This window comes from Sorex fumeus, unplaced genomic scaffold (genome assembly GCF_029834395.1).
Source record: "Sorex fumeus unplaced genomic scaffold, SorFum_2.1 ptg000274l, whole genome shotgun sequence".
In the NCBI taxonomy this organism is placed as follows: Eukaryota; Metazoa; Chordata; class Mammalia; order Eulipotyphla; family Soricidae; genus Sorex; species Sorex fumeus.
This window is the reverse complement of record NW_026606331.1, coordinates 171,713-197,194: the sequence shown is the minus strand read 5'-3', so window position 1 is coordinate 197,194 and position 25,482 is coordinate 171,713. Positions and strand designations below refer to the sequence as shown.

Sequence of the window (25,482 nt, the reverse complement as noted above, 5' to 3'; positions counted from 1 at the left end):
AGCATCCCTGGGTGTGACCCAAAAAAGCAAAAAAAAAAAAAAAAAAGAATAATTTAGCTTCATTCCTGGAAGGAAACCTCCCGTCTTTTCTCGAGCATCCTTGTTTTTCCCTCTGCCTCAGAGGAGGGAAGTTTGGGGGTGTTTGGCCTTTGGTTGCCTTTGGCCAGTGTCCTGCGCGCTGGGCTGGCCCTCACCCCACACCGCGGTGTTTCAGCACGAAGCTGCCTTCCCTTCCCAGCCTTCCAGGAGGAGAGAGGGCCGATGCGGCCACGGCTCTGCTCTTGACCGCCCCCTCCGTACCTGGGGACCAGGCAAGGCTGGGCCTCTTGGTCCGGTCAGCACCCCCGATCGTCCTGGGCTGAGGGCAGAAGTCTCTGAGGGTCAGCTAGGGCATCTTTCTGGTCTTCAGCCTCCAGCCCTGCCATTTCGGCTTCCCAAATGACCCGCGGCTCACCACCCCTTGCCCCTCCCCGCTACATCCCTTGAACTGCTGTGGACAGAGGTCCTGGCCGGGCGGCCAACGTTCCCTGGTCCTTTGGCAGGGCACGCCGAGCACCCCGATGGGGTCCCCCGGTGGGGTTGCGGCTCACGGTTTGGCCTTCCTGCCAGGCCTTCTGCAGTGCCACGAGCGGTGGCAGCTGAAGCCACTTAGTTCCACCCTCCGCAGAAAGTCGGCAGGATACTCCCTGGCTGGAGATTCCAGGCCACCGGCCCGAGAGGCGGTCCCGTTGCATAAGCCGGCTCCGCCAGGGCGCCTTGAGACGGCCGCAGCCGGTTCTTGTAGATCGCTGGAAGTTGCTGGTGTCTTTTGAATTCTCAGCTTTATTGGAAGCCTAAAAAAGAATGGCCCCAGCATTGATTAATGGACCCTTTCCACTCCTTACACATGGATTGAGTTGTGGTCGGCTCTGGGCTTGGAACAGGGCCGCCCATGGGTGTTCCACGGGCTGCTTTTAGCCTGCGGATATTTCATTTGGCCCACATTGAGTCTCACACACACACACACACACACTCACACACACACACACTACACACACACACAGACATACACATCCACACACACTCACACATATACACACATACACCTACACACCCCCCACACACTCACACATACCCATTCGCACATATGCACACGTACACTGACACCACACACACTCATACACACATCCACTCACACATGCACACTTGTCACGTGACCACAGTATACACTCACATGTATACTCCCACACACATATACACACATACGCACAACTCACACATGCACATTCACACATATACACACTCACGTACACTCACATGTATACTCACACACACATACACTCACTCACACACCCACACCACACACAGACTCACACACATACACACTCACACATGAACACTCACACATATACACACATGCATATACTCACACACACATACACTCACACATACACTCACACACACATACACTCACAAACACATACATAGACATACACTCACACACTCACGGACACACACGCACACACGCAGACATTTGGATTAGATGCCAACATTTACAACCCCAGACAGTGGGGCTGGAGCAATAGCACAGCGGGGAGGGCGTTTGCCTTGCACATGCCGACCTGGATTCGATTCTCAGCATCCCATAGGGTCCCCTGAGCACGGCCAGGAGTGACTCCTGTGTGCATGAGCCAGAAGCAATCCCTGTGCATGGCTTCAGGTGTGACCCAAAAAGAAAAAAAAAAGGTTAAAATCCCAGACATTGCACAATAAACTATAGATTTCTGATTTTCCTTGGCAAGGTGGGTCTGGCTGCCCGGGGCCCACACTTGGCAAATTCAAGCATGGGCCCCACTTCCTCCCGAGGGTCCCCATGCGTCAGCCTCCCCCGTCTCCCCAGGAGAGTGCCTGCTGCCCCCCATGCAGACCCGCTCCCACCTGGCCCACCTCCCTGAGCGCCTGGAGTCAGGGCAACCCTGCTGTGACTGTCTTGAGCCGGGGCCACCCAGCCCAGCCCAGGGAGCATTGGGGACCAGGAGTTGCACTTTCCATCGCCACCGTGCGGGCTGTGGGACAGATTCAGTGCAAAGACAGGCGTGCACAGCCCCAGCTGCACCCGTCCCGGGGGGCTCCCCTCCCCCCCCCAGCATCACAGCAAGTCCCGAACAGCAGAGGTTTCAGCTCTCGATACCGCAAGACTCATGTCGTGTTCCAGATGCATCTCTGAACGAGGGGTCTGGGACGTCCCCCTCACACCCTCGGCCTTTGGGAGACACAGTGACGGCCTTCCTGTCACAAAACAGCCAGTGTCTCCGCTGTGGGGGGCTCAGAGCCCCTGTCAGGCCGCCTTGGCGTGGCTCTGGGTTTTGTTTCTACCTCCCTTGGGTCAGGATTCAGACCAGGCCCACGTACGGCAGGTAGAAACGGGTCCTTGTCTGTCTAGACACTTCCCACCTTCTCAACACCCGCTCTCCCCCACTAAATAGTAGAACCCCTCTGGTTATTATTTTGCAATTTATTGGGAAGAAGTTTTCACCAGCGGCACCCCAGGGACTGACCCCTATAATGAGCCCCCCTAGACTCAGAGATTCGGGGTGCCATCTGTCAGCGTGCAGAACCCCAGAGGCCCCTCAGTGTGGGGGCTCAGTGATCAGCCCCCCCCACCCGGCTGGTGGGTCCCTGCTTGGAAGTGTGGTGTGACTGACGGGGCACCTCTCCCCCAGCCCTTAGGACCCAATGCTAGGCATTTTCTTAGTTTAGTAACTTGTGGCGCCTTCGTTGCAAAATGGTGATATTCTATTCTGATTCTGCCTTTCCTTCCTCTTCTGTTTACTGGAAAACGTCTATAAAGAGAAACTTTCCTTTATCAACAATGGCAGAATTCATATAGGAAGAGCAGGATGAATGCCCGATTCTTCGGCTTATTCAGCAAGGGCCCTGCGGAAGGGGCTTGTTCACGAAGGCCCTCGGGTATGTGTGTGTGTGTGTGTGTGTGTGTGTGGACTCAGAATGTCAAGCGTAATGGATGGTGTAGGCTTTTAGTGGACTTTTCTTGGGGAGTTCCTTTTGTCCTGCTAATCAGATGGCTCAAAATAATATAACTTCCTCTCTTCTTGTTCTCTGGCTTAACAATGGGCCCAAATGTCCCGAGGTGAAGGAAAGAATCAAGCGTCTCCACTGTGGATTCGACCCCCGCCTTCGGGAAGGGATGGCTCGAGAGAGTGGGCATGAAGGAACCTCTGTGTGTGATGGCGGGAGGGTTTACTGAGCAGTGGGAAGGAACAGCTGGTGTGGGTATGGGGGCTGCAGAGACAGCCCACGGGGCAAGGTTCTGGTCCTGTATGCATGGCCGTGCCGTGTCCGATCCACAGAGCAAGACCGGGATTGGCTCTAGGCACACCTTGGGGTTGCCCCTCAGCACTACCAGGTATGACACATACATGACACATATGTTCCCCCAACAACCACTGAAAGCAGGAGAGGTCTAAATTAAACAAGATAGGGGCTGGAGCGATAGCACAGTGCGTAGGGCATTTGACTTGCATGTGGCCGACCCGTGTTCGATTCCCAGCCTCCCTTAGGGTCCCCTGAGCATCGCCAGGAATAATTCCTGAGTGCAGAGCCAGGAGTAACCCCTGTGCATCGCCGAGTGTGACCCGAAAAGCAAAAATAAATAAATAAATAAATAAACAAGATAGAGACTGTATTTCTTCTATAAAGACATAGGCAATCCCACACTGGTGTGATGGCCCTGGGATTCCAGAAATGGGGGAACAAATCACCCCATTCTGAGAGGGTATCTTCACCTGCACTACCCCAATAGCCCCTGGTTGGGAAGGAAGAGTGGAGGGAGGAGGAAGAGTTTTGCATGCCCTCTCCCTTGAAGGGCATCACGTGGAAATCTTAGCTGTTCCCTGTAGTAGACTCACCATTGGCAGAGCTTGTCATGTGACCACGGTGAGCTGCAAAGGAGACTGGGAAATGTAGTTCTTAGGCATTGCATGCCCCACCCGCATGGCATCTGAAATTACCACTCTGTAAAGACAGGGAGAATGGGTGTGATTTCTGTAAGGAAGCCTGATCATGATGGGAATCCGCTCCAGAAGGAGGCTGGGTATTGGGTATTCTTAGGGGGTTCATCATTTGTTCCCCAAACCCAACATCTCCCATGTAGAGTGCTGAGGCTCTGGTGAGAGCAGGAAATGTGCTAGATGGTTCTCTGCCCTCCTAAAGGGGCCCAAACAGGTGGCCCTCGAGGGCTGTCTCTGGAAACTGTCGTACAGGAAGTCACTAAACTGGAAGTGGGCAAGAACCCCGAAGTGACCCATACTAACTGATTTTTCGGGTTCAGAGAAGCCTCCAGAGGCAGGCCAGGAACCCCAACATCTTCTTACTCTCTCTTTTAAAAATGATTTTGGGGACACACCTGAGAGTGCTGTGGTCTTATTCCTGCCTCTGCGCTCAGGGGTCACTCCTGGAGTGCTTGGGGGACCCTATGGGGTGCCAGGGATTGAACCCACAAGCAAGGCAAACACCCTACCTGCTGTACTAGCGTTCCAGACCCCTGTTACTCTTTCTTTCTTAAAGAATATTTTAGGCATCGTGATTGACAAGACTGTTAATGATATGGTTTCTTGAATAACACAGTCCCTGACGACATCCACCCCCAGAGTTCCCACTTCCCTCCACCAGTGCCCCTCCCAAATCCCTCTCCTCCGATCCCTCCCCGTGGTGAGCTCCGACTGAGGACCGGTTCTCAGTCTCTGTTGCCTTTGCGCATTTGTTGTTTTATTACTTTTTTTTTTTAATATCCTGCAGATGGGGCTGGAGCGATAGTACAGCGGTAGGGCGTTTGCCTTGCACACAGCCAACATGGCTGACCCAAGTTCGATTCCTCCGCCCCTCTCGGAGAGCCCGGCAAGCTACCGAGAGTATCTCGCCCGCACGGCAGAGCCTGGCAAGCTCCCCGTGGCGTATTCGATATGCCAGACACAGTAACAACAAGTCTCACGATGGAGATGTTACTGGGCCCCCTCGAGCAAATCGATGAATAACGGGAGGACTGTGATTCTGCAGATGAGAGAGAACATTCTGCGTCCATCTCTCTCCTGACTGACTTCACTTGGCATGATAACCCTCCAGATCCATCCCCATCACAACAAATTGCATGATTTCCTTTCTCCTTATAGTCGAGCAGTACTCCGCTGTGTAGATGGACCGTAGTTTCTTTATCCCTTTGTTACCTGTTCTGAGACACTTGGGTTTGTTTCCAGATGTTGGCTACTGAGAATAGTGCTGTAATGAGCATAGGAGGAGTGCAAATGTCTTTTCTGCAAAATTTGAGGTTGGGGGTGGGAGGCTCATTTCAGGAAGTGGAATTGCTGGGTGATATGGGAGCTCAATTTCTAGTTTTTTTGAGGAGTTTTCTTATTGTGTTCCAAAAAGACTAGATCAGTTGACATCCCACTAGCAGTGAATGAATCTCCTTCCCCCCACATCCTCGCCAACACTGGTTGTTGCTATTTGTGTGTGCGCGTGTGTGTGCGTGTGTGTGTGTGTGTGATATCTCCCAGTCTCACTGCTGTGCAATGATATCTCATTGTTTGGACTTGCATCCCCCTAATGATCAGTGAAACAGAGCATGTTCTCAGATACCTTTTGGCTATCCAAACGTCTTCCTTGAGGTAGTTCCTGTTCATCTCTTCCTTGCCTTTTTGATGGGGTTGGGTTTTTGTTGTTGTTCTTGTTGTTGTAGGGTCCTACCAGTGCTTTATATATCTTGGATATTAACCCTTTCGCACAGCAGTGTTGGCCTACGTTCTCTCCTAATCTGTGGGTGGCTTTTCACCTGGGCCCCGTTTCTTTCTCAGTGCAAGAGGTTCTTGGAGTGACCGAGTCCCATTTCTTTATCTTTGCTTCTGTTTGCTCGGCCAATGGCCTTGAATCTTTGATGATCCCTCTGGTTTATCATGAAGCGTTGGACCTCTGTTTCCCTCGATAAAATGTATGGATTCGGGTCTGATTTTGAGGTCTTTAATCCATTTTCATTTGACTTTTGTGCATGGTGTTAGACCGCGGTCCTCCTTCATTGTTTTGCGTGAGACTGACCAGTTAGCCCAGTGCTATTTGTCGAAGAGAATTTTCCTTGTTCCACTTTCACATTTTTTGCTCCTGGGGAATCAAACTGAATTCTCAGTTCGACTCTGTTGATCGGAATGTCTGTCCTTTTCTGGTCCCATGAAGTTGGGGAAAGAGAAGTCTCCCAGCTTTGTTTTCCCGAGGATTGCCTTTTTAAATTGATTTTTTATTTATTTTTTTTTTTTTACTGGAAGCAGAGAAAGTTGTAAATCAGTGAGCTGGGGCTTCTCAAGATAGGGACATTGAACATGAGTTTTCCTGGGCAGGGTGAGGCCTGAGACCTGGAGGAGGCTGCGGGGAAGGGATTCCTGGAGGGGGGAAGAGCATGTGCAGAGCCCCTGAGCATGGTTAGTGGGAGAGCAGAAAGAAGAGCAGGAGAGGAGCAGAGAGAGGCTGTGTGTGTGTGTTATGTGTGTGTGCGTGCGTGCGTATGTGTGTATGTGTGAGCATGCATGCGTGTGTATGTGTGTGCGCATGTGTGCGTGTGCGTGCGTGTGTGTGTGTGTGTGTGTGTGTGTGTGTGTGTGTGTAATTGGCAGATCCGCGAGGGCCTCAGGGCATGACAGGAAGGTTATGGGGGCTCGGGGGGCAGGGATGTTTACCAGACTGGCAAGCACAGAAAATAATTAAACAGGAAGGACAAGGACACCCCGGTAATGAGGTCCTCAGGGACCCAGAGATCAAATCTCGTCCCCGAAGCACAGCTGGGACACCAGGTTGGCCAGAGCTGGGGGGCGGGCTGTGAGCAAGGCACCGATTCTAGCCACAGACCCCAGGGGACCCCTGGGACATGGACACGCCTGAGGCCCCTGGCTGGAGCCCACAGGAGCACCCGACACTGCCCCTTGTCCTCTGTTGGCCAGTCCCTGGAGGCCGAGGCCGGGGGGACGACTGGCTGCTTCATGCCTGGGCCTCAATTTCCCCTGTGTGATGTGGAAGCCAACATGCTCAGGGCTGAAGGAAAGAGCCGTCAGCAGGGCGGCACCGAGGGGGGCACTCTGGGGACCCCTGGCTCCTGGCCCCGTCTCCCCCTAGCAACTCGTCCCGTCCCCATCCCACATGGCCTCGGCTTCCGCCCCCACCACGGCCCTGGCGGGGACCAGAACCTGTACAGGAGGAGAGTGGGTGGGCGCCCCAGGCCCCCGTCCTCACCCACCGTTTCAGGTTCTCCAGCGGCACCCATGACTCCTGGGACTCACCCTGGGCCCCAAGGGCCTGGATGCTCGGCCCTGAGGGGCTCCCAGGGGATGGCACCGTCCGCTCAGGGCTGGAACGAGGGACAGGGGTGAGGATAACGACCAGGAGGGCCTGGGAGGAGAGTCGGGTGGGAAGGGGGCTCTCACGTATCGTGGGCTGCAGCCTGTGCTTGGGGCCCCTGCAGTGGGGTCCGTGGGGTGCCCTGGACTGTGCCGGGCGCCTGGCCCTGCACCCATGTCACTGGGCACTGCCATTTGTCCCGAAGCACTGGAGCTGACAGGCTGAGACCAGGCACTCAGGGACCCGGGCTCGGCCTCCACTGAGTGTGCCGTGGGCATGACAGGCAGGGGAGCAGGAGCAGCCGAGGCGACACCAGGGCGGCCCTGAGCCATGGGGACGTGGGGGTGTGAGGGAGGATCCCTTCTCTCTCCCCACATGTACCGGTTAGTGAGAACTTTTGTTTTTATTTATTTTGGTTTCGGAGTCACACCTGGTGCTGCTCAGGGGTCACTCCTGGTGGTGCTCAGGGAACCATAGGAGATGCCCGGGTTCGAACCTGGGTCCACCGCAGGCAAGGCGAGTGTCGTAGCTGCTGTGCTATTGCTCCAGCCCCAGTTAGAACTTTCTAGAAGGACATGGGGATAAGGGAGGCGCAGAGACAGCAGCTGTAGCTTCTCCCCACTGGGGCAGCTGTCCCGGCGTCTTGGCGCATGGACACAGGCTCTCACCACCCCCCTCTGCCCCTGCGCTGGACTCCCCGGCCAGCTGCTCCACCTGGGCCTTGTGAGATGGACTCGAGTTTCAAGGCGCCTCCAAGACCTCGTGTGGGCGAGTTTGTCTCCCCCCCAACCCCCGAGCACCCCCACGGGCAGGTGTGTCCCCGGGATGGTGTTTAGCGCGGCCGGCACCCTCTGGGCATTGCCACGTGTCTGCGCATGACCCCGCTCACGCCCACCCCCACGGCAACTGCAGCCTCTGCCTCCCCACAAGCACGGGGCACTTGGGGATAGTCACCCTCTGCCCAGACTCTGCTCCCCTGGGCTGCGGTGCTCCCCAGACTCCTGCCCTGGGCCATGGTGCTCCCCAGACTCTTGCCCTGTGCCACGGTGTTCCCTAGACTCTTGCCCTGGGCCTGCAGTGCTCCCCAGACTCCTGCACTGGGCCACGGTGCTCCCCAGACTCTTGCCCTGTGTTGCGGTGCTCCCCAGACTTTGCCCTGGGCCTGTGGTGCTCCCCAGACTCCTGCACTGGGCCGCAGTGCTCCCCAGACTCCTGCACTGGGCCGCAGTGCTCCCCAGACTCTTGCCCTGGGCCCGCAGTGCTCCCCAGACTCCTGCATTGGGTCACAGTGCTCCCCAGACTCTTGCCCTGGGCCCACAGTGCTCCCCAGACTCCTGCATTGGGTCACAGTGCTCCCCAGACTCTTGCCCTGGGCCCACAGTGCTTCCCAGACTCTTTCCCTGGGCCACGGTGCTCCCCAAACTCTTGCCCTGGGCCATGGTGCTCCCCAGACTCCTGACCTGTGCCACAGTGCTCCCCAGACTTTGCCCTGGGCCCTGGTGCCCCCCTGACTCTTGTGCACTGAGCACAGGCCCAAGAAAGAACTGCTTCCTGGGCTGTGGAAAGGGTTGGCAGCTGTCACCTTCGTGGAATATTGATCATTCTCGGTCATGTTAACAGCAACTTAGACGGCACCGACGTGGCGCCCCTGCGAGTCCCCAGGCCTCTCTGCAGCCCCCACGACAGGCCCCGCAGCAGCCCACCCACCTCCCTCAGACAGACACTGTTGCTCTCGCCGACATCTTATGGAACCGGGAATCGCGGCCCAGAGCGGTGAAGTAGCAGGACCAAGGTCACACAGCCAGAGTTCTGTGCGTTCTTTCAGCCTTGGTGTCTCTTTGGAGGAAGGTGCCGGGGGGTGCTCCCAGGTGCAGATCGCCAGCTACTGTCCCTCCCATCGTGGCGTCCGCCCTCCCCTGGCCTGAGATGCCCCTTTGCTGTCCCTCAGGGCCTGTCCTGTCCATGCTGTGTGGGGGCCCTCACAGCCAGCACACCCATCCCACCCGGGGGTGCCCCAGGCCCCCTCAGCTCTTCTGGGATGTCCTGCTTCATCCTGGGGGCCGGGAGGCGCCGAGTGTCCGGGTGTGTGCGTGGCTGTCGGCCCCCAGTGTCCGTGCGGTGGACGCGCCCCTTCTCCCCGAGAGGTTCTCAGACTGTTCCAGGGAGTTTGTGGGTGTGACTGAAGCTCTGTGTTGGCTTGTGATGGGGCCGTGCTTGGGGGGGGGGGGGGGCGCATCACTCTTGACAGAGCTCGGGAAGCCCATGCTCCAACTCCGGGGTCCCACCTCACCCCGGTGCCACCTTTCTGAGGCTCGGAGCCCCCGAGGAGCATCAGGGGAGCCCACCTGGCCGTCTCCCGACACCCCCCCCCCCCCGCCAAGCTCGTTAGAGATGCAGAGTCTCAGGCCGCACCCCCAGGGTTGCTGGATTTGAAAAGTCGGGGCTGTGGCCGGGAGCAGTGAGTGCTGTCCATCCACGCCGGCCAGGGGCACCCTGGCCTGCCGTGACCAGAACTCTGAGCCCCCCACGACCCCCTGCAGTGTGAGGAGGGTCTCGCTCCACTGTTCCCCCCTGTGGAGCCAGCCAGAAGCCTACTTCCTGCAGGTCACGGCCGTGATGTCATTTCCGCAGACCCCCAGCCCCGCCTGGCTTGTCCCTGGGTACAACCCCCTAACCCCGGTCCCCCGCGCTCTCTGCGGATCTTCTTCTTGTCTCTTATGATCGGGCCCTCGCCTTCCTTCCCGAGGGTCTTAAGATCTTCTTCCTTTGCCTTTTTTCTTGTTAGAGGGCCCAGCCTGGCCTGGTGTGGTCAGCGCCGACTCGGCCTGAGGGCCGGGGCTGCAGGACTGCCTATACTCCTCGGCAGTGCTTGGGGCACTGTGGGACCGCCCACACAACCTGGCCTCACCCGCGGCCAGCTCCTGGTCAGTTGGGGCTGGCCGCCCCCCAGATCAGACCCCGCTGGGTCTGCGGGACGCCCCCCCTCCCCGCGCTCACCTTCCCCAGCACCTCCCCCCACCCCCAGCGGCCCCCAGAGCCCCCCCTGGAAGCTTGGCAGCCTGCGCTATGCGTGGGGAGACGCCGCCCCGAACCGACTCTCTCCGGACCATTCCAGGCGGGTCCCGGATGGTGGGTGGATGGGGTGGGTCGGGAGTCGGGTGTTCGGAGGGGAAACGGCTGCTGCGCCCCGAGGTCCGATGCCTAAGCCTGACTGCTCCTACGTGCTCCCCCCACTACCCCTCCCTCTCTATATCCTCCCCCTCCCCTCCCCCTCCCTCCCTTTCTCTCCTCTCTCCTCTCTGTCTCTCTCATTCTTTCCTCTCTTTTCTTTTTCTTTTTTTTGCTTTTTGGGTCACACCCAGTGATGCTCAGGGGTCACTCCTGGCTCTGCACTCAGGAATTACTCCTGGCAGTGCTCAGGGGACCATATGGGATGCTGGGAATCGAACCCGGGTCGGCCGCGTGCAAGGCAAATGCCCTGCCCGCTGTGCTATTGCTCCAGTCCAGTCCCTCGGTTATATTTCTTTTTTTTTTTTTGGCTTTTTGGGTCACACCCAGCAATGCTCAGGGGTCACTCCTGGCTCTGCACTCAGGAATGACTCCTGGCGGTGCTCAGGGGACCATATGGGATGCTGGGAATCGAACCCAGGTCGACTGCGTGCAAGGCAAACACCCTCCCCACTGTGCTATCGCTCCAGCCCCCTTTCCTCTCTTTTATCTCTCTCTCTCTCTCTCTCTCTCTGGCCTCCCAGCTCTCCCTGCCCCGGCGCTCCGAGTGCCTTTCCTGCCTGAGAACACAGTCCGCAGGGACCTCCCCCCACTTCCCAAGGGCAGGCCCCATGAGAGGGGGGGACGCCCAGAGGCCTGTGCCAGCTTGGCAGTGCCCTGAGCAGAGATCTCAGCAGAGGCGCCTCACAGAGAGGGAATGAAGAGAAGTGGCAGGTGCAAAGGCCCTGCGGTGTGTACAGAGGAAGTGAGTGACTCAGAGCACAGGGGAGGGAGCCCAGGGGCCCGGCTGTGGGCGGGCTTAGACAGAGAGTGTTCTGCTGAGGGGCCACTGTGTCCCCAGCACCCAGGCCCCTGCTGTGGGCCTTTGCTCAAAGCCCCACAGCCTGCCCCCTTGGTGTATTCTGAGCGTCGGACGGCGTCTGGCTCGGGGGCTGCGCAGCCCAGGGCCTCTGTCAGTCAGATTGGGCCTCCCGGGGGTCCAGGGCGGGGGCTGTAGCTGCTTCGCCCCCTTTTCTGCCATCAACAGCACCTCCAGTACTGTAGGTGCCTCCCAGGACCACCCTCGGCCCCCCGGCCCCATGGCAGTGACAGCTCAGAGTCGTCACATCACCGCTGGGCCGTCCCCAGCGACTCCCCCACCTGTCGGCAGTGCCGGGAGGACAGGCCGCTGGCCGGGGGGAGACAGTGGCCAGAGCTGCCCTGTGTTGCAGCACCCCTGCCGGGACCCCCAGCCCGCCCCTCCCCCATCTCCCCGGCAGCAGCCCCTTCCCGCCGGGCCCCTTCTCCCCGGCCACGCTGGCCAAACAAGTGCTGGTCACTCCCGTGCGGACACCGCTCGCCCTGTGCCCTGCTGACGGCCCCTGGCCCCTGTCGCGTCTGCTCTGGCCCAAGCCAGGTGGGCTGCTGGGAGGGGGTGTCTGTGTTGTATCCGTCCACCCCCCGCAACCCTCGAGTGTCCGGAGTCTATGTCACTCCTGTTTCTAACAACAAGCAGGACAGGATCCGCCTTTCTGGGCTGTGACCCCCCACCCCGGGCGTCCCGGTCCGGCCACTGCCCAGGGGCCCAGGGGCGGAGCAGGGGAGTGAGGGGCTGTGACCACCCCCTGTATGCGGCTTCCTCGCGCCCCTGCACAGGAACTCGCCCTGTCCCCTCTTCCCAGCTGAGGTCTCTGTTAAGGCCATGAGGGCCCCCTGTGCCCTACCCTGGGAACCGTGGAATCAGGATTGGCTGTCTGTAGAATGTTCCAGTTGGCACAGCCTGACGGGGGAGGTTTCCCGAGGGACAGGCCTAGGGTGCCTGGAGCCTGGGGCCCCTCTGGGCCCTTCTTGGCTGCAGGGTGCCGGTCCCCAGCCGCCCCTCCCCCACGGCGCCTCAGCCGCCACGTTTACTCATCCCGAGAGCCAGGGGCCGTGGGGACGAGGCTGTTTCCAGTAAGCCCCGGGGCCTTGCGGGTAAGATGCCTTGGAGTTGGGGAGCCACGCGGCCGGGCCGGCTTCCGGGGTGGGGGGCCGGGGCAGGAAGTGGGGGCGCCCGCAGAGCCGGTCCATCCGAGAGGCGCCGCTCTGAAGTTGGCGTGTGAACTCCGGGGAAAGTGCTCCTGAAGCCGCTGTCTGGGCTTCTGGGCCACCCCCCAAGCTCATCTGTGCGGTTCCTTCCAGGAGGCCGCGGGGGTCCAGGCTCTGGACTAGGGGACACACAGCACTGCCTTACAGCAGCTGGGCAATGCGGGGTTCGAGCCAGGCATGGGCGGCAATGGAGACCCCCATGGGTGTCACGGGCCCAGGTCACGTGGCTCATGTGACTCAGCCTTGCATGGGGGGCTGGAGGGGGGGCTGGGTTTCCTTCCTTCCACGAGTCCGCAGGTGGGGATGGGGGCGGTGGCCTGAATAGAAATATCCCGGGGCTGGAGCGTGAGCCCGGGAGTTAAGGTGCTCGCCTTAACCCAGGCCTAATCCCCGGGGCCCAGATGGTCCCCTGGGCCCCCGCCGCTGGGACTGAGTTCTGAGCACCGTCGGGTGTGGCCCGAAACCCTCCCCCGTGCCCCAGCAGAAATGTCTCTCTTGCCCCTGATTCCCACCTGCTCCTGTCCCACACTGCCCCCTCCCGCCCTGCCCCGCCTCCTGTCCCGGGAAGTGGGTGCAGGTGCCGCCAGGTGCTGTGATGTCGGGGGCTCCTCCGGCCCCCGAGAGGAAGCGGGCTCGCCCGACGGGCTGTTTACTTTATCATCGCGTTTGCGGTCACAGGCTCATTTGTGGGTTTGGACGGTTCCTTTCCCAGATCTCGACCGAGTGTTGTAACAAGGGCGTCACTCCCCACCCTTCTGTGGCTTTAAAATAATAATAATAATAATAATAATAATAGTAATAATACTGCAGTGTGCTCTGCAGTGCCGGCTTTGTGGCCGCTGTGTGGGGCTGAGGGTTTCGTCAGGCCTTCCTGGCGCGTGGGCGCCCCAGATGCAGGTGCTGGGTAGGGGCTGGAGCGATAGCACAGCGGGTAGGGCGTTTGCCTGGCACGTAGCCAGTACGGCCGACCCAGGTTCGATTCCCAACATCCCATATGGTCCCCCGAGCACCGTCAGGAGTAATTCCTGAGTGCATGAGCCAGGAGTAACCCCTGAGCTTTGCCAGGTGTGACCCAAAAAGCAAAAAAAAAAAAAAAAAAAAGCAAGTGCTGGGTAGGTGGGCACAAGGCATCTACACAGAAGGAAGTCAACCGAGTCAGGGAGTCGGGGAGGCGGCGTCTGGGCGCGGGCGTCTGTCTGGGTGCTGCTGGCCAGGGTATAGTGTTGCAGGTTCCTGGAAAATGTACCGGGACAGGTAGAGAGGGCGGCGTGGTGTTCTGTGCTGTGGGGGCGCCTGGCATTTTCCTCGGAGGTGGGTCTGGGCCCCGCAAGGTTCCACCCGGGTTCCATGGCTGTCACTTGGCCCCCGAGAGGTGAAATGTTTGTCACCTCTTCAGCATCGCGAAAGCTTTTTCTCAAGAAGCAACCACTGACGTGTCCCCCAGATCAGGGCCCCTGCAAGGTGGAGACCTGGGCTGGGCCCAGGGACGGACAGACAGGCAGACAGATGAATTTGCAGGAGAGGGCCAGTGGGTGGAGTTCAGGCCCTGAGGCTGGTCACATGACAGGTGTGAGCCCTGGCCACGGCTGGCCAGGAGGGAGGCAGCTTGTTGAAGAAGAAGAGGACAGACAGAGCGAGTTTGGGGACTGGGGGGTGTCGGGGTGAGGGAAGATCAGGGGGGTTCGGCCTCGTGGCCTTGGAAATGCCCAGTGGGCAGTTGGCTGCTCAGGTCAGAACGCAGGGGAGGCTCCTCAGGGCCAGCACTGGGCTGGGCTGCAGATTTCTGCTCCGAGGAGGCCAGCAGGGAGCAGACACAGGAGGCGTGAGGCACTGGCCAGGCCTGAGCCGGGAGGCCCACAGCCCCGGAGGCCCACGACCCTGGATGTCCACTGCCCCTGGCCCTTTCATTCGGAAGCCTGGGCCTTTGTGCTCCAAGAACTGGTCCTGTGTCCTGGGCTGGGGGGGTGGCCCCACCCACTGGCCTCTTTGGAACCCCACACTGGAAGGCAGAGGTCACTCCACCCCAACACCTTCGAGCAAGATAACGAGAGGGACCTTGTGCCCTTCCTTCCTTCCTTCCTTCCTTCCTTCCTTCCTTCCTTCCTTCCTTCCTTCCTTCTCTCTTTTTCTCTCTCTTCCCCCTTCCTTTCGTTTGTTTTTGGCTCATTTCTGGCGATGCTCAGGGGCTACTCCTGGCTCTGTGCTCTAGGGATCACTCCCGGCGGTGCTTGGGAGACCCTATGGGAGGCTGGGGATTGAACCCTGGGTCGCCGTGTGTAAGGCAAATGCCCTCCCTGCTGTCCTGTGCATCCCGGTCCCCTGGCAGTGCTCGCCTGGGACACAGCAGGTCACTCCCACAGGATGTGAGCCCCAGGAAGCTTCTGGAAGCCTGGCAGGAGGGCGGTGGGGGGGGAGGGGGAAACGGACTCTTCCTCTCTCCATCCTGCAGGGTCTCAGGAACTTACTGAGAGTCAAGACAGAGCCGCCGCGGCCTGGACCGCAGACACTGTGGCTCTGATGTTAGTGGCGGGGACTAGAAAGGGAGAATTTTGTCAAGGAAAGGGGGAACTGTGCCAAAAAGTGAATCTGCAAGCCCCCTGCCCCAGGTGCCCCCGTGAGTGGTGGGGGGAAGAGCTGGCAGGTCAGTCTGGCCCCGACCGCCAGCGTGACCTGCAGTGAGCGTGAGCCTGCAGTGGCCGAGGGGGCCTCCCCGACTCTGGGAGGACCCCCCCTTCCTGTGCAGGGCCCCCGGGCTCAGTGAGTCAGGGGCTCTGGGGGCTAAGTGTGGTCGGGCGGTCCCACGCTGGGGCCCAGGCCAGCCGGGGTGCTGAGTGTCCAGGGTAGGATGCTCCCACAGTGGCGGTTGGAAGCGTAAAAGAGGTCAAAGGTGACTTTTTTTTTCTTCTCAAAAATGGTTTTGCAAATCTTTTTCAGAGCTGATAGACACACACCTTAGCTGGATACAAAACATATTATGAAACAGAGTGACAGTGATCTTTGATCCGAGAAATCAGAGTGAAAGGTAATACTCTCTCCTGTCCCTCCCGCTGTCCCCAGCTGCGCGTCCCTCCAGGCTGTGGCCCCTCGTCCCCGTTCATGCCAAAAGCCGCCTTTTCCTGTGGATGCCCCTTGCTGCCCCAGCGGGCCTCACTGACGGCGCTGTCCACCCTTTCCGGGTGGGGGGGAGCCCCCAGTGTCGCGAGTCTGTGAGGCCAGGCTCCGGGCTGGGGGGTCGGAGGGGAGTTGCATGCTGACCCCCGACTGGCTGCGCGTGCGTGGGAAGACACGGTGGTCTCCCTGGGTCCGTGCGGGTGGGGGTCTGCGGCTGGGGGAAGGGGGAGCCCGGGGGGCACTTGGGGAGTCGCTTCTGGTCCTGGTCTCAGTGGGGTGGCGCCAAGCTGTGGGTGCCCCTCGGGACTCCCTGTGCGTAATGGCGAGCTCCTGGTCTCACGCCTCCCCTCCCCGCCTGCAGACACCCCTGCGTCCCCCTCCTCACGCCCCCTCCCCGCCCGCAGAGGACAGTTCCGTTCCCAGCCATACGGGGGCCTGGAGCCCCCCAATACTCCAGTACTCTGCAGAGTGGAGCCTGCGAGCTCACCCCTCCCCCGACTTTTTGTAACGTGGGTGCAGGAGAGGAGGTGTCCACGTGGGGCAGGACCCCCCGCCCCAGCACTGCCCCCGGGAGTGTTCCCCCCAGGAGGGGCCCGTACCAATGCTGGCTCTTTCCCTAACCGGGCCCCTGGTCGCCGGGCCGAGTCCTGGGCTCACAGGCCAGATGGATGCAGAAGGCCTGGGCCACCTCTCGGGGTCCTGAGACCCCACCCGAGCTCCCCAGGGATGAGGAGGCCTTCGGGAAGGGGGAGGCTTCCTTAGTTGGCAGGGAAGTTTCTTCTAGAACCTTCTCCACCACACTTCGAGCACACGTGCTGGGCACTGCCCCCACGCCTCCAGGAGGAGAAAGACGGGGGGGGGAGGCTGTGCGAGGACCCCCCTGCCCGCTGCGTCCTTCCTGCGCGCGCAGCCCCCGCTGCCCTGGCTCTGGGCTCGGGCTCGGACCCAGGCCCTCCCCCTGGGACCCAGGAGCGCCCGGCATGCGGGAGGGAGGGTCTGGGTTCGGTTCTGATGCCGAGAGGCAGCAAGGCATGCTGGGGGGGGCTGGTTCTGGGGACAGGCTGGGCTGGGGGTCGCTTGGCTGCTGGCACCGGCCCGGCACTTCAGAGCAGAAAGCTGGCTAGGCCCAGGGGACGTGGCTCCGGCCTGGGCCCACCTGTCCCGCGTCCAGCCTCGCCCGTGGGAGGCGGGGAGGGGGCCTCACTCAGTCAGGAGCGGGGCTGGAGGGGCGCGGGTGGGGGCGGGGCGGGTCCCAGGCCCACCAGCCCGAGAACCTGCCTGAGCTCTGGCAGGTGACGGCCGGCTCATTGCAGCCCCTCACCATCCTGGGGGAGGGAGGGCGGGGAGGCCTCTGCCGGGACCCCAAGGGTCTGGAGACCCTCTGGAGCCGCTCAGCAGTTGTGGTGGAGAAGCGGGAACTCCACAGCGCGGGCTGAGGTCAGGTCTGACCCAACCACAACCCACAGCCCTGGAGGGCCAAGGCCAGGCAGGCCCCAGCAGGTGACGGCCAGCTCTGCCGTCGGGGGACCCAGGCTGACACCCGCGTGGGGGGCTTCTTTGGAGACGGGGCATGCGGGGTGCAGAGTAGGGGGTGCCAGGCCTAAAACCTCCTCTGGCTGGGGGCAGGACTTGTGGGCGCAGCAACTAGAACCTCCATTGGGCCTGCCAGGAGGCGGGTGCTGCCGGGGCCCCGCCCTGCGCCATGCCCAGGGGTCGCTGTCGTGGCCCTCTCTGCCGTCCTGTTCCCTGGGAACGAGCCTCTCGGAGGTGTTGAAAAAGGTGTTTTCTGTCGTGGAGGCTCAGGGAAACGTCTGCTTCGTGGACTCACCTCTGAGTTCTTTATTTAAAAAAAAAAAATTTAAATTGAGTCACCGTGAGATACATTGTTACAAAGCTGTTCGTGATGGGGTTTCAGTCATACAATGATCCAACACCCGCCCCTCCGCCAGGGTCTGTTTCCCACCACCAGTGTCCCCAGGTTTCCTCCCAACAGCCCCCCCACCCCGCCGCCCTCCGTCTGCCTTTATGGCAGGCACTTTCCCTCTCTCTGTCTCTGTCTCTCTCTGTCTCTGTCTCTGTCTCTCTCCCTCTCTCTCCCCTTCTGGGCACTCTCGTCTGAGCACAGACGCTGAGAGGTTATCACATTTGTTCCCTTACCTCCTTTCTCGCCTCCGAGTTCCAGGGGGCCAGAGGCGGGGGCTGCTGTGGTCGGGGTGCGGGTGGCCGTCCCCTCCCCCCCAGATCCTGTTCTGAGACCGGCGTAGCCGTAGTTGCACAGACACTGGTGACCCAGGGGTTCAGCACCGGGCACAGTCTTTGCTCGGGTCTGAGCCCAGACCCTGTCCTGCCCCTGGCGCCTCTGCCAGCGGGTCTGGAGAGCGGGACCACTGCCCGGGGGTCTGGGGGGGGGGCGAACAGGGGCCACCGCACTGGCCTCTGGTCCTGTGCAGAAAAGACCCCCCCTTCCAGGCCAGCAGTGAGGGGGACCAGGGGGCGGGGCAGGTTTGGGGTCCACATCAGTTGGGGGTCCGGTGGGGGGGGGCCTGCAGGAACGTGGCAAGGTCCGGGCTGCAGAATGGGGTGTCGGCACTAGGGGGCTCTTTGGAAAGAGGGAATACGGGGACAGGGGTGTAGAGTCGGGGTCCCTACAGGGCCCCAGTGGGGGCCAAGCCCATCTCCTCCTCTTGCATGTGGGCTGAGCCTTGCCCGGGACCCCGCGGGTTTGCGAGCCCCTTCCACCCCCTCCCCTCCCCCCCTCCCCCGGCAGAGCCCAGGATCTTGGGTTGGGACTCCAGGAAGGGCCTGGGGGGCTCCGCAGACGTCCCCAGCCGGCACCTTGCTGTGGGGGTGGCGCCCTGGTGGGGAGCAGGGGGGGTGCAGGCCAAAGTGCCAGGGAGGCCTTAGGCTCGCCAAGGGGCAGGTGGTGACAGCCTGGGCCCCCCACCCCCCACCCCAGGGACATGAGGCAGGCGGGAGGCTCGGGTGGGTCCAAATCGGGGTGACGCGACTGGGCAGAAACCACCCCCTCCCCGCTGAACTCGGGTCCGAGCGACTGCCGAGCTGTTGCTGGCCCCCGGTTGTCCTTTCAGTTCTAGAACTTTCTGCTTCCCAGCCGGGGGCAGCCCACGCTGAGGTTCCAGGGAGGTGTGTGTGTGTCGGGGAGCTCCTGGGAGCTGCCTGCAGCTTCAAGGCGTCCTCACCACACCCCGAAGCCACCAGGGCAGGCTTGTCCCCCACCCTCAGCTGCCCCCGGGTGCCGTGCCCGAGCCCTGGGCCCCCCACCCCGCGCCAGCCTTGCTGCCCACAGCTGCTTGCAAACCCAGGGACCCCAAAGCGTCCCTGCTGGATGGTCCCGCGTTTCCTCAGCTGAGCAAACAGGAAGTGCTGCAGATTCCGCCCTGGGGCTCCTGGGGTACCGGCTCCCCTCAGCCTGCGGGCTCCTGGGGACTCCAGCCGTTCCATCTTTGGGGTCCGCCGTGCCTCCAGCAGCTCCTGTGTGGACCCCCCCACCCAAAAACCAGCTCCCAGTTGCACCTGCACTTGCACCTGCAGGGGGCGCCCCTGAGCACCACAGCCGCCCTCCCTTCCTGGGGAAACCGAGGCCCGGGGCAGGAGGAGGAAGTGGCAGAGTGGGGCTCAGCCCTGAGCTCGCCCTCCCCCGTGCTGACACGGCCATGCGGGGGCTCATGTGAACAGCCCAGTCACAGCCTGGCCTTAGGAAACCGGGGCGCGGGCGACCACGTGGGCAGCCCTTACGTGTTGCTCCCCTCTCACTCTGGGGGTCCTGTCTCCACTCTCCTACCCTAGGAGTCAGAGCGTGACCCCGGCGCAGGGCAGGGCCAGGACTTCCCAGAGCCCCGGGGGACAAACACGTCCACTCCGGTCTCTCGGGACGCAGCCTATGCCCGGGGGGGCCCTCCTGGTCAGCCACATGCCAGGCGGAGAGTGGCGGGCAAGCTGGCCGAGAGCTGGCCAGGGGCGAGGAGGGCAGAGTCCAGCCTGGGCGCAGGGGCCGGTGGCCCCGCCTGGCCGCCCAGTGGTCTTTGCACAGCATCAGGTTGAGGCTCCTCCTTTAGAAAACCAGACGGTTTGTGGCTTCACCTGAGGCAGGGGTCCTCTGGGCGAGCCCCTCACCTCCCAGGCCTGGCGCACACAGGGGCCCAGGTCTTGAAGTCCGGGCATGGTTTCTACCACCAAGATCTTCACCCGTGAATCCGTAGCATGAAATGGAGCTGCGTGGGGCTGGAGTGATAGCACAGTAGGGTAGGGAGTTTGCCTTGCACGTGACCGTCCCGGGTTCGATCCCCAGCATCCCATAGGGTCCCCCGAGCCCCGCCAGGAGTAATTCCTGAGTGCAGAGCCAGGAGGAACCCTTGAGCTTTGTCAGGTGTGACATCCCTCCCCCCCAAATAAAAAGGTTAGAGACAGGGGCTGGAGCAATAGCACAGCGGGTAGGGAATTTGCCTTGCACATGGCAGACCCAGGTTTGACCCCCAGCATCCCACAGGGTCCCCCGAGCCCCGCCAGGAGTATTCCCGAGTGCATGAGCCAGGAGGACCCCTGTGCATCGCCAGGTGTGACCCAAAAAGAAAAAAAAAACCCAAAAATGGTGTGCGTGGTGGTGATGGTTAGAACCCCCACCCAGGAGGGCTTTGGAGGGTTGGAAACGGTCAGGCGCTGGGCCAGGGAGCGCGTCCCAGGGGGCAGCAGCACCCGCAGGTGTAGCCCCTATAGCCACGGAAACCCCAGTGGTCACGGAGGAGGAGGGCCAAGCGCAAAATAAATGTCTGAAAGCAAAAAGCCGCTCTGCGGCCGACGCAGGGAAAGTCGCCCAGGCTGGGTGGGGCGGCTCCGACTCACACCTGCTCGCTCTCTCCCCCCCCCTCTGCAGTGAATGAAATCATCAGGAAGGAGTTTTCAGGACCTCCCGCGCGCACCCAGACGTAGAAGCCGCTCCCAGCCAGGCCCCTGCTCCCAGGCCCCTCAGCGCCCGCTCAGCCCTGCCCGCGCTTCCGGATTCTTCCCTGCCTACAGCCCAGACCCCCCCCCAGCGCCTTCCACCCGACGGCCCTGCCTCAGGAGCGCGTGCCCACCTGCCCAGCGGGCCCTGAGCCCGAAGTGCCTGCTGACCGCTTTCTGCACAAGGGCCCCTACCCTGGCCTGCCTCAGCCCTCCACGGGTCGCACACACCACAAGCTCCCAGGGAGGACGCCGAGGCCACTCCCTGGGGCCCCAGCTCAAGTGCTCGCCCCAGGCTATTCCACAAGGCTCAGTGGTGCTTGCCTTCTTGGGCTGGCTTATCTCTGCTGGAAGAAGCTGTGCTCTGCCCCGCTGTGACTGTCACATGCCACACGAGGTGTCCTGGCTGCAGAGTCCCCACCTGCTGATGCGACACCACCGATGAGTTTTCATAAGAAACAGCACAAAGCTCCGTCTGCCCCGCCCCGCCCCCGCCCAGGGCTGGCCTGATCACTAAGGTGGATGGTGTGAGATGGGTGGGGCACCCGCCCCGGCGGGTGGGAGGGCACCCCGAGCCCAGCGGAAGCACCGTGAAGGGGCGAATCATCTTTCTGGACCTGGCCTCAAGCTGTTTCCCGAATCTGCACTCCCCGCCCCGCACAAAGCTAGCCTGGTACCCCGCAGACCTGTCCGCATTAGCTGCCCCGCGGAAGCCAGCCCCCGCCGTGGAAGCAAGCAGCCCCACTGTGCTCCGGACGCGTGTGTGGATCATTCCCGGGGACTCCCCGCCTGGCCCTCGCTCCTGCCCACGCCGAGGCCCCTGCAAGTCTTCCTCCTCTGTGCCATTGTTGCTGTCTGACAAACAACCCCCCTGCCCTGTTTTTTGGCAGGTGAGCTTACCGCAAACAGACACGTGTGTTGGCACCTGTCACTCCTCCACTCTCTGGCCCCCGGGCCTCCAGCTGACCACCAGCTGACCACCAGAGGGGTCGCACACGGAAGAGAGTTCTGCAGCCGCCTCCACACCCGCCCCGGACACAGCCTTGGTGCTAAGTGGCTGCCGGGGAGGGGAGGGGGCAGGCGCCGGTGGCTCCGTCCGGTTCCCTCAAGGGGGGCCGGGCAGGGGCACCGCCTGGCGGAGCTCCAGACCAGAGCCTTGGCACCCACCAGTTGTGACTTTGGGGCCAAGACCTGGAGTTTATTTCCCCGACGGGGGCGGCTCTTCCACACCCCTCCAGTTTAGCAGAACTTCAACACGACGCCGGGGAGAAGCCGGTCGCGCCTCACGCCGCCGTGTGGACAAGGCGTTTCTCCCCGGAGAGCCGGGAGTCGCCAGGCACAGGGCGGCTCCCCCCGGACCCCCGCACCCACGGCCCGCGCCTTCTCCCCAGCAACACTGGCTTCATCGGGGCTCGGAGCGTTTGGATGCTGCCGCTTCTCGCGAGACCTGGCGAGGCGCCAGGCTTTGCACATGAGGAAATGTGGCTTTTCCTCTGTTATCTGAATGTCTTACTCCAATGCCTTCCTGCGATTGTAGCGAAGCCACTCAGCTTTATTGTCTGCGGGGTGAAAAGGGACTGATGTGTTTTTCCATCCATTTTTCTAACCCCGTTCGTGAAAAGGGTCTTCTGGAAGCTCTTAACTCCTGTATGTGTGTGTAGGTGTGTGTGTGTGTGTGTGTGTGTGTGTGCGTGTGTCTGTGGGTGTGCGATCCACAAACACACACAGAAACTCCGATTGTTCTAAGACACACCCAAACTGGATATGATAGGAAGCACCTTCAAGCACAGCCTTACCCAACCGCAAGGGCAAGAAACCAAAGCATTAGTTTTCGCACCTCAGCCAGCCAGAGGAAGGGTTCGAGGAACGGCAGCTGGCGAGAGGGTTCCGTCAGTCACAGAAGCCGGGAGGAAGTTTTGGCCCACAGGAGTGAGCGTCTCGGGAATGTTTTTCAGGCGATGGAGAGGGAGTGAGTAGGTGTGAGTGGCAGAGCCGCGAGTGTGTACTGCACGTGGGTGGTGAAGGGTCTCACGGGGTGGAGGTTCTGCACTTGCTGTGTCGTCGTCGTCGTCGTCGTCGTCGTCGTCGTCGTCGTCGTCGTCGTCGTCGTCGTCGTCGTCGTCGAAGGTGACGACACGAGGCTGCCGGGAGACGCTTCCTGCAGAGATTTGCCGCGTTGCTGAGTGTAGTCTCTCCTCAGAGTTTGCAAGTCTTCCTGTATTGTACAGAATACTGCTGCTTGATAATATATAACAGCCATCCGAAGTTAGGACGTTATTAAATTTTATTTTCTTATCCGTATTTTTATGCTTTTTAATCCGTCCTCCAAATACCGCACCCCCCTTGTGGGATTTGAAAAGTATTTATAAACGGTCAAGAACCGTCCCCCAAGGGGGGGTCCTTCTAACCTGTACCTGGGTGTCCCGCCGGCCCACGAGAAATATGTTCTTGGAAGTTTGTTCATCATTCCAGACAACCAAAGCCCCCGCCCTTGGTCCCTGGCGGCTGGCCAGGGAAGAAACCCCTTGGGCAGAGCGGGTGGCCATGGGGCGGGTTCGGGTTCAGCCCTGAGCCTGACTCGTGTGCTCGGAGCACTGGAGAGAAGATGCCCCAGGAAGCTGCTGGAGGAATCTCAGGCTCCGTCGGTTCCGGAAGGACAAGTGCTCGCTCGCGGAGTCCAAACTCAGGCCCACGTTTACAGAGCTCTGTGCTCCCTGGGCTCAACGGCCGACGGCAGACTCAGCCCAGGAGGAGCCGCGTCTGTTCCTGCTGCGAACTGGGGGCCACCGGGACACTTTCCTTGCTCACGCCCGTCCCCAGCCCGGCCGGCTCCGGAAGGCAGAGGTCCCGCCAGGCTGCTCGGAAGCGGCCGGGCGTTCCCCGTGGAAGACGCTCGCTCGCTCGCTTGTGTGTGTAGGAAGCTCAGGGGGGCTGTGATAGCCCCGGCTGGCCCAGAGCCCCTTCCCCAAACTCACGCTCGCCCTGTGGCACCCGGTGCCCCAGCTAAGCCCGGGGTGCCCTCCTCACCCCCTGTGGCTCAGCGTTACAACTTAAAATGCAGCAAATGGGGTTTTCCGGCACCAAGTTGAACACAGAGTAGATCCATCACTCCGAATGTCTCGGGACCGGCCAGCGTCACTGCCCAGTGAGAAGGAGGTCACCCCTGACAGTGAGATGGGGCCTGGGGAGCCTGAGAGGCTCAATGGGATCTTTCTGGAAGCCTGAGTTCAGGGAAGGGCTAAGCCGGATGGCGGCATTTCAGCTAGAGCACACGCCCACCCTTCTGATGGGCGTCCCCCCAAGACTGTGGCTCTTGGGACAAGCCTGGTCTCTGGACCTCTTGTCAAAGACCCTCATTTACTCCCCAGCGTCTCCCCCAGACCCCCAAGCCGGGGAGACAGTGGCCCCGCGCGATTCTCCAGCAAGCGTCTCGCAGGGCAGAGCTAGAAGGCGCAGGCTGGGGCCCCCAACTGTTCAATGTGCTCGAATCCATCGCATTCCTATGCAAAACGTTTTAATCTCCAGTTCAATGTAGTTTATTTTTGCTATGTGTAAAGTATTTTTATACGGCTTGTATCATGATAGTTTAGCAATAAAATGGTTCAGAGCCATGGTGAGTCTCGTGCGTCCTTGAGCAATGGGTGTGGGCTGCCAGGTGTCTGCCAGCGGCCAGAGGCCGCGTCCACTCCCTCCCGGTCCCAGCGGAGGTTGGGGGGGACACACTGGACACCCCACATCTGTCCCGAGGCAGAGCCAGGGCTGGACGTGTCCCCTCCCTGTCCCTGTCCTCTGCATCTCACCAGAGGGAAGGCGCTTCTGGGAGAGTCCACCTGTCCCCTGGGCCCAGCTCATGGGGGAGCCCCAAACATTTGCAGCATCCAGTACTGAGTTGGGGGCTCTCTCCCCACTTTTGCTGGGGAGAGAAACTACAAAAACAGTTTTAAAAGCCCCTTGAATGCTCAGTGAGTGCTCTGGGTTTACTCCGGGCTTTGTGCTCAAAGGTGACTCCTGGCGGTGCTTGGGGGACCACAAAAAGTGCTGGGGATGGATTTAGTGTTAGCCACCGCGAGGAAAGCACTGTGTTTGTTAAGAGGCTTTGGCCCCAGAGCAGGGGTGTGGTCGGAGGGCAGTTCTGCCTCTTTCCTTTGTGGAGGGCCCCTGTGTCCTGTTGCCGGGGCAGCTGCCCCCCTGGACCGGGCCTTTCAGTGCAGGAAGGCCCCGTCTGACTTGTGGATGAACTTGTCAGAGAACCTCATTTACTCAGGGGGTGGGGGGATGGGGGTGGATTTGCATTTCCCCAACGGTTAATGGTGCTGAACCTTTTCATACACCTGGAGCCCATTTGCATATCTTGTGGACGTGTCTGCTTAGGTCCTTGGCCAAGTTTTTAAATTGGGGTTGGGTGGGTTGGTTTTTTGGGCGGTAAGGGCTTCCTGGCTTCTTTCTTTCTTTCTTTCTTTCTTTCTTTCTTTCTTTCTACCTTTCTTTCTCTTTCTTTCTCTCTTTCTTTCTCTCTTTCTCTTTCTCTTCCTTCCTTCCTTCCTCTCTCTCTTCTTTCTTTCTTTCTTTCTCTCTCTCTTTCTCTCTCTCTTCCTTCCTTCCTTCCTTTCTCTCTTCTTTCTTTCTTTCTTTCTTTCTTTCTTTCTTTCTTTCTCTTTCTTTCTTTCTTTCTTTCTCTCTCTTTCTCTTCCTTCCTTCCTTCCTTCCTTCCTCTTCTTTCTTTCTTTCTTTCTTTCTTTCTTT

The 25,482-nt window shown here is 60.4% G+C and overlaps 1 protein-coding gene across 1 annotated transcript in view; it reads left to right on the top strand.

Moving 5' to 3' along the window:
- Window positions 1–15,696, top strand: part of NFATC2 (nuclear factor of activated T cells 2) — an 89,832-nt gene extending 74,136 nt beyond the window's left edge. Inside the window, exon 10 of the mRNA XM_056109505.1 lies at window positions 15,604–15,696. Coding sequence (XP_055965480.1) covers window positions 15,604–15,647 — 44 coding nt within the window. The 3' untranslated portion in view covers window positions 15,648–15,696. The remainder of the gene's footprint in view (window positions 1–15,603) is intronic.
- Window positions 15,697–25,482: the final 9,786 nt, after the last annotated feature.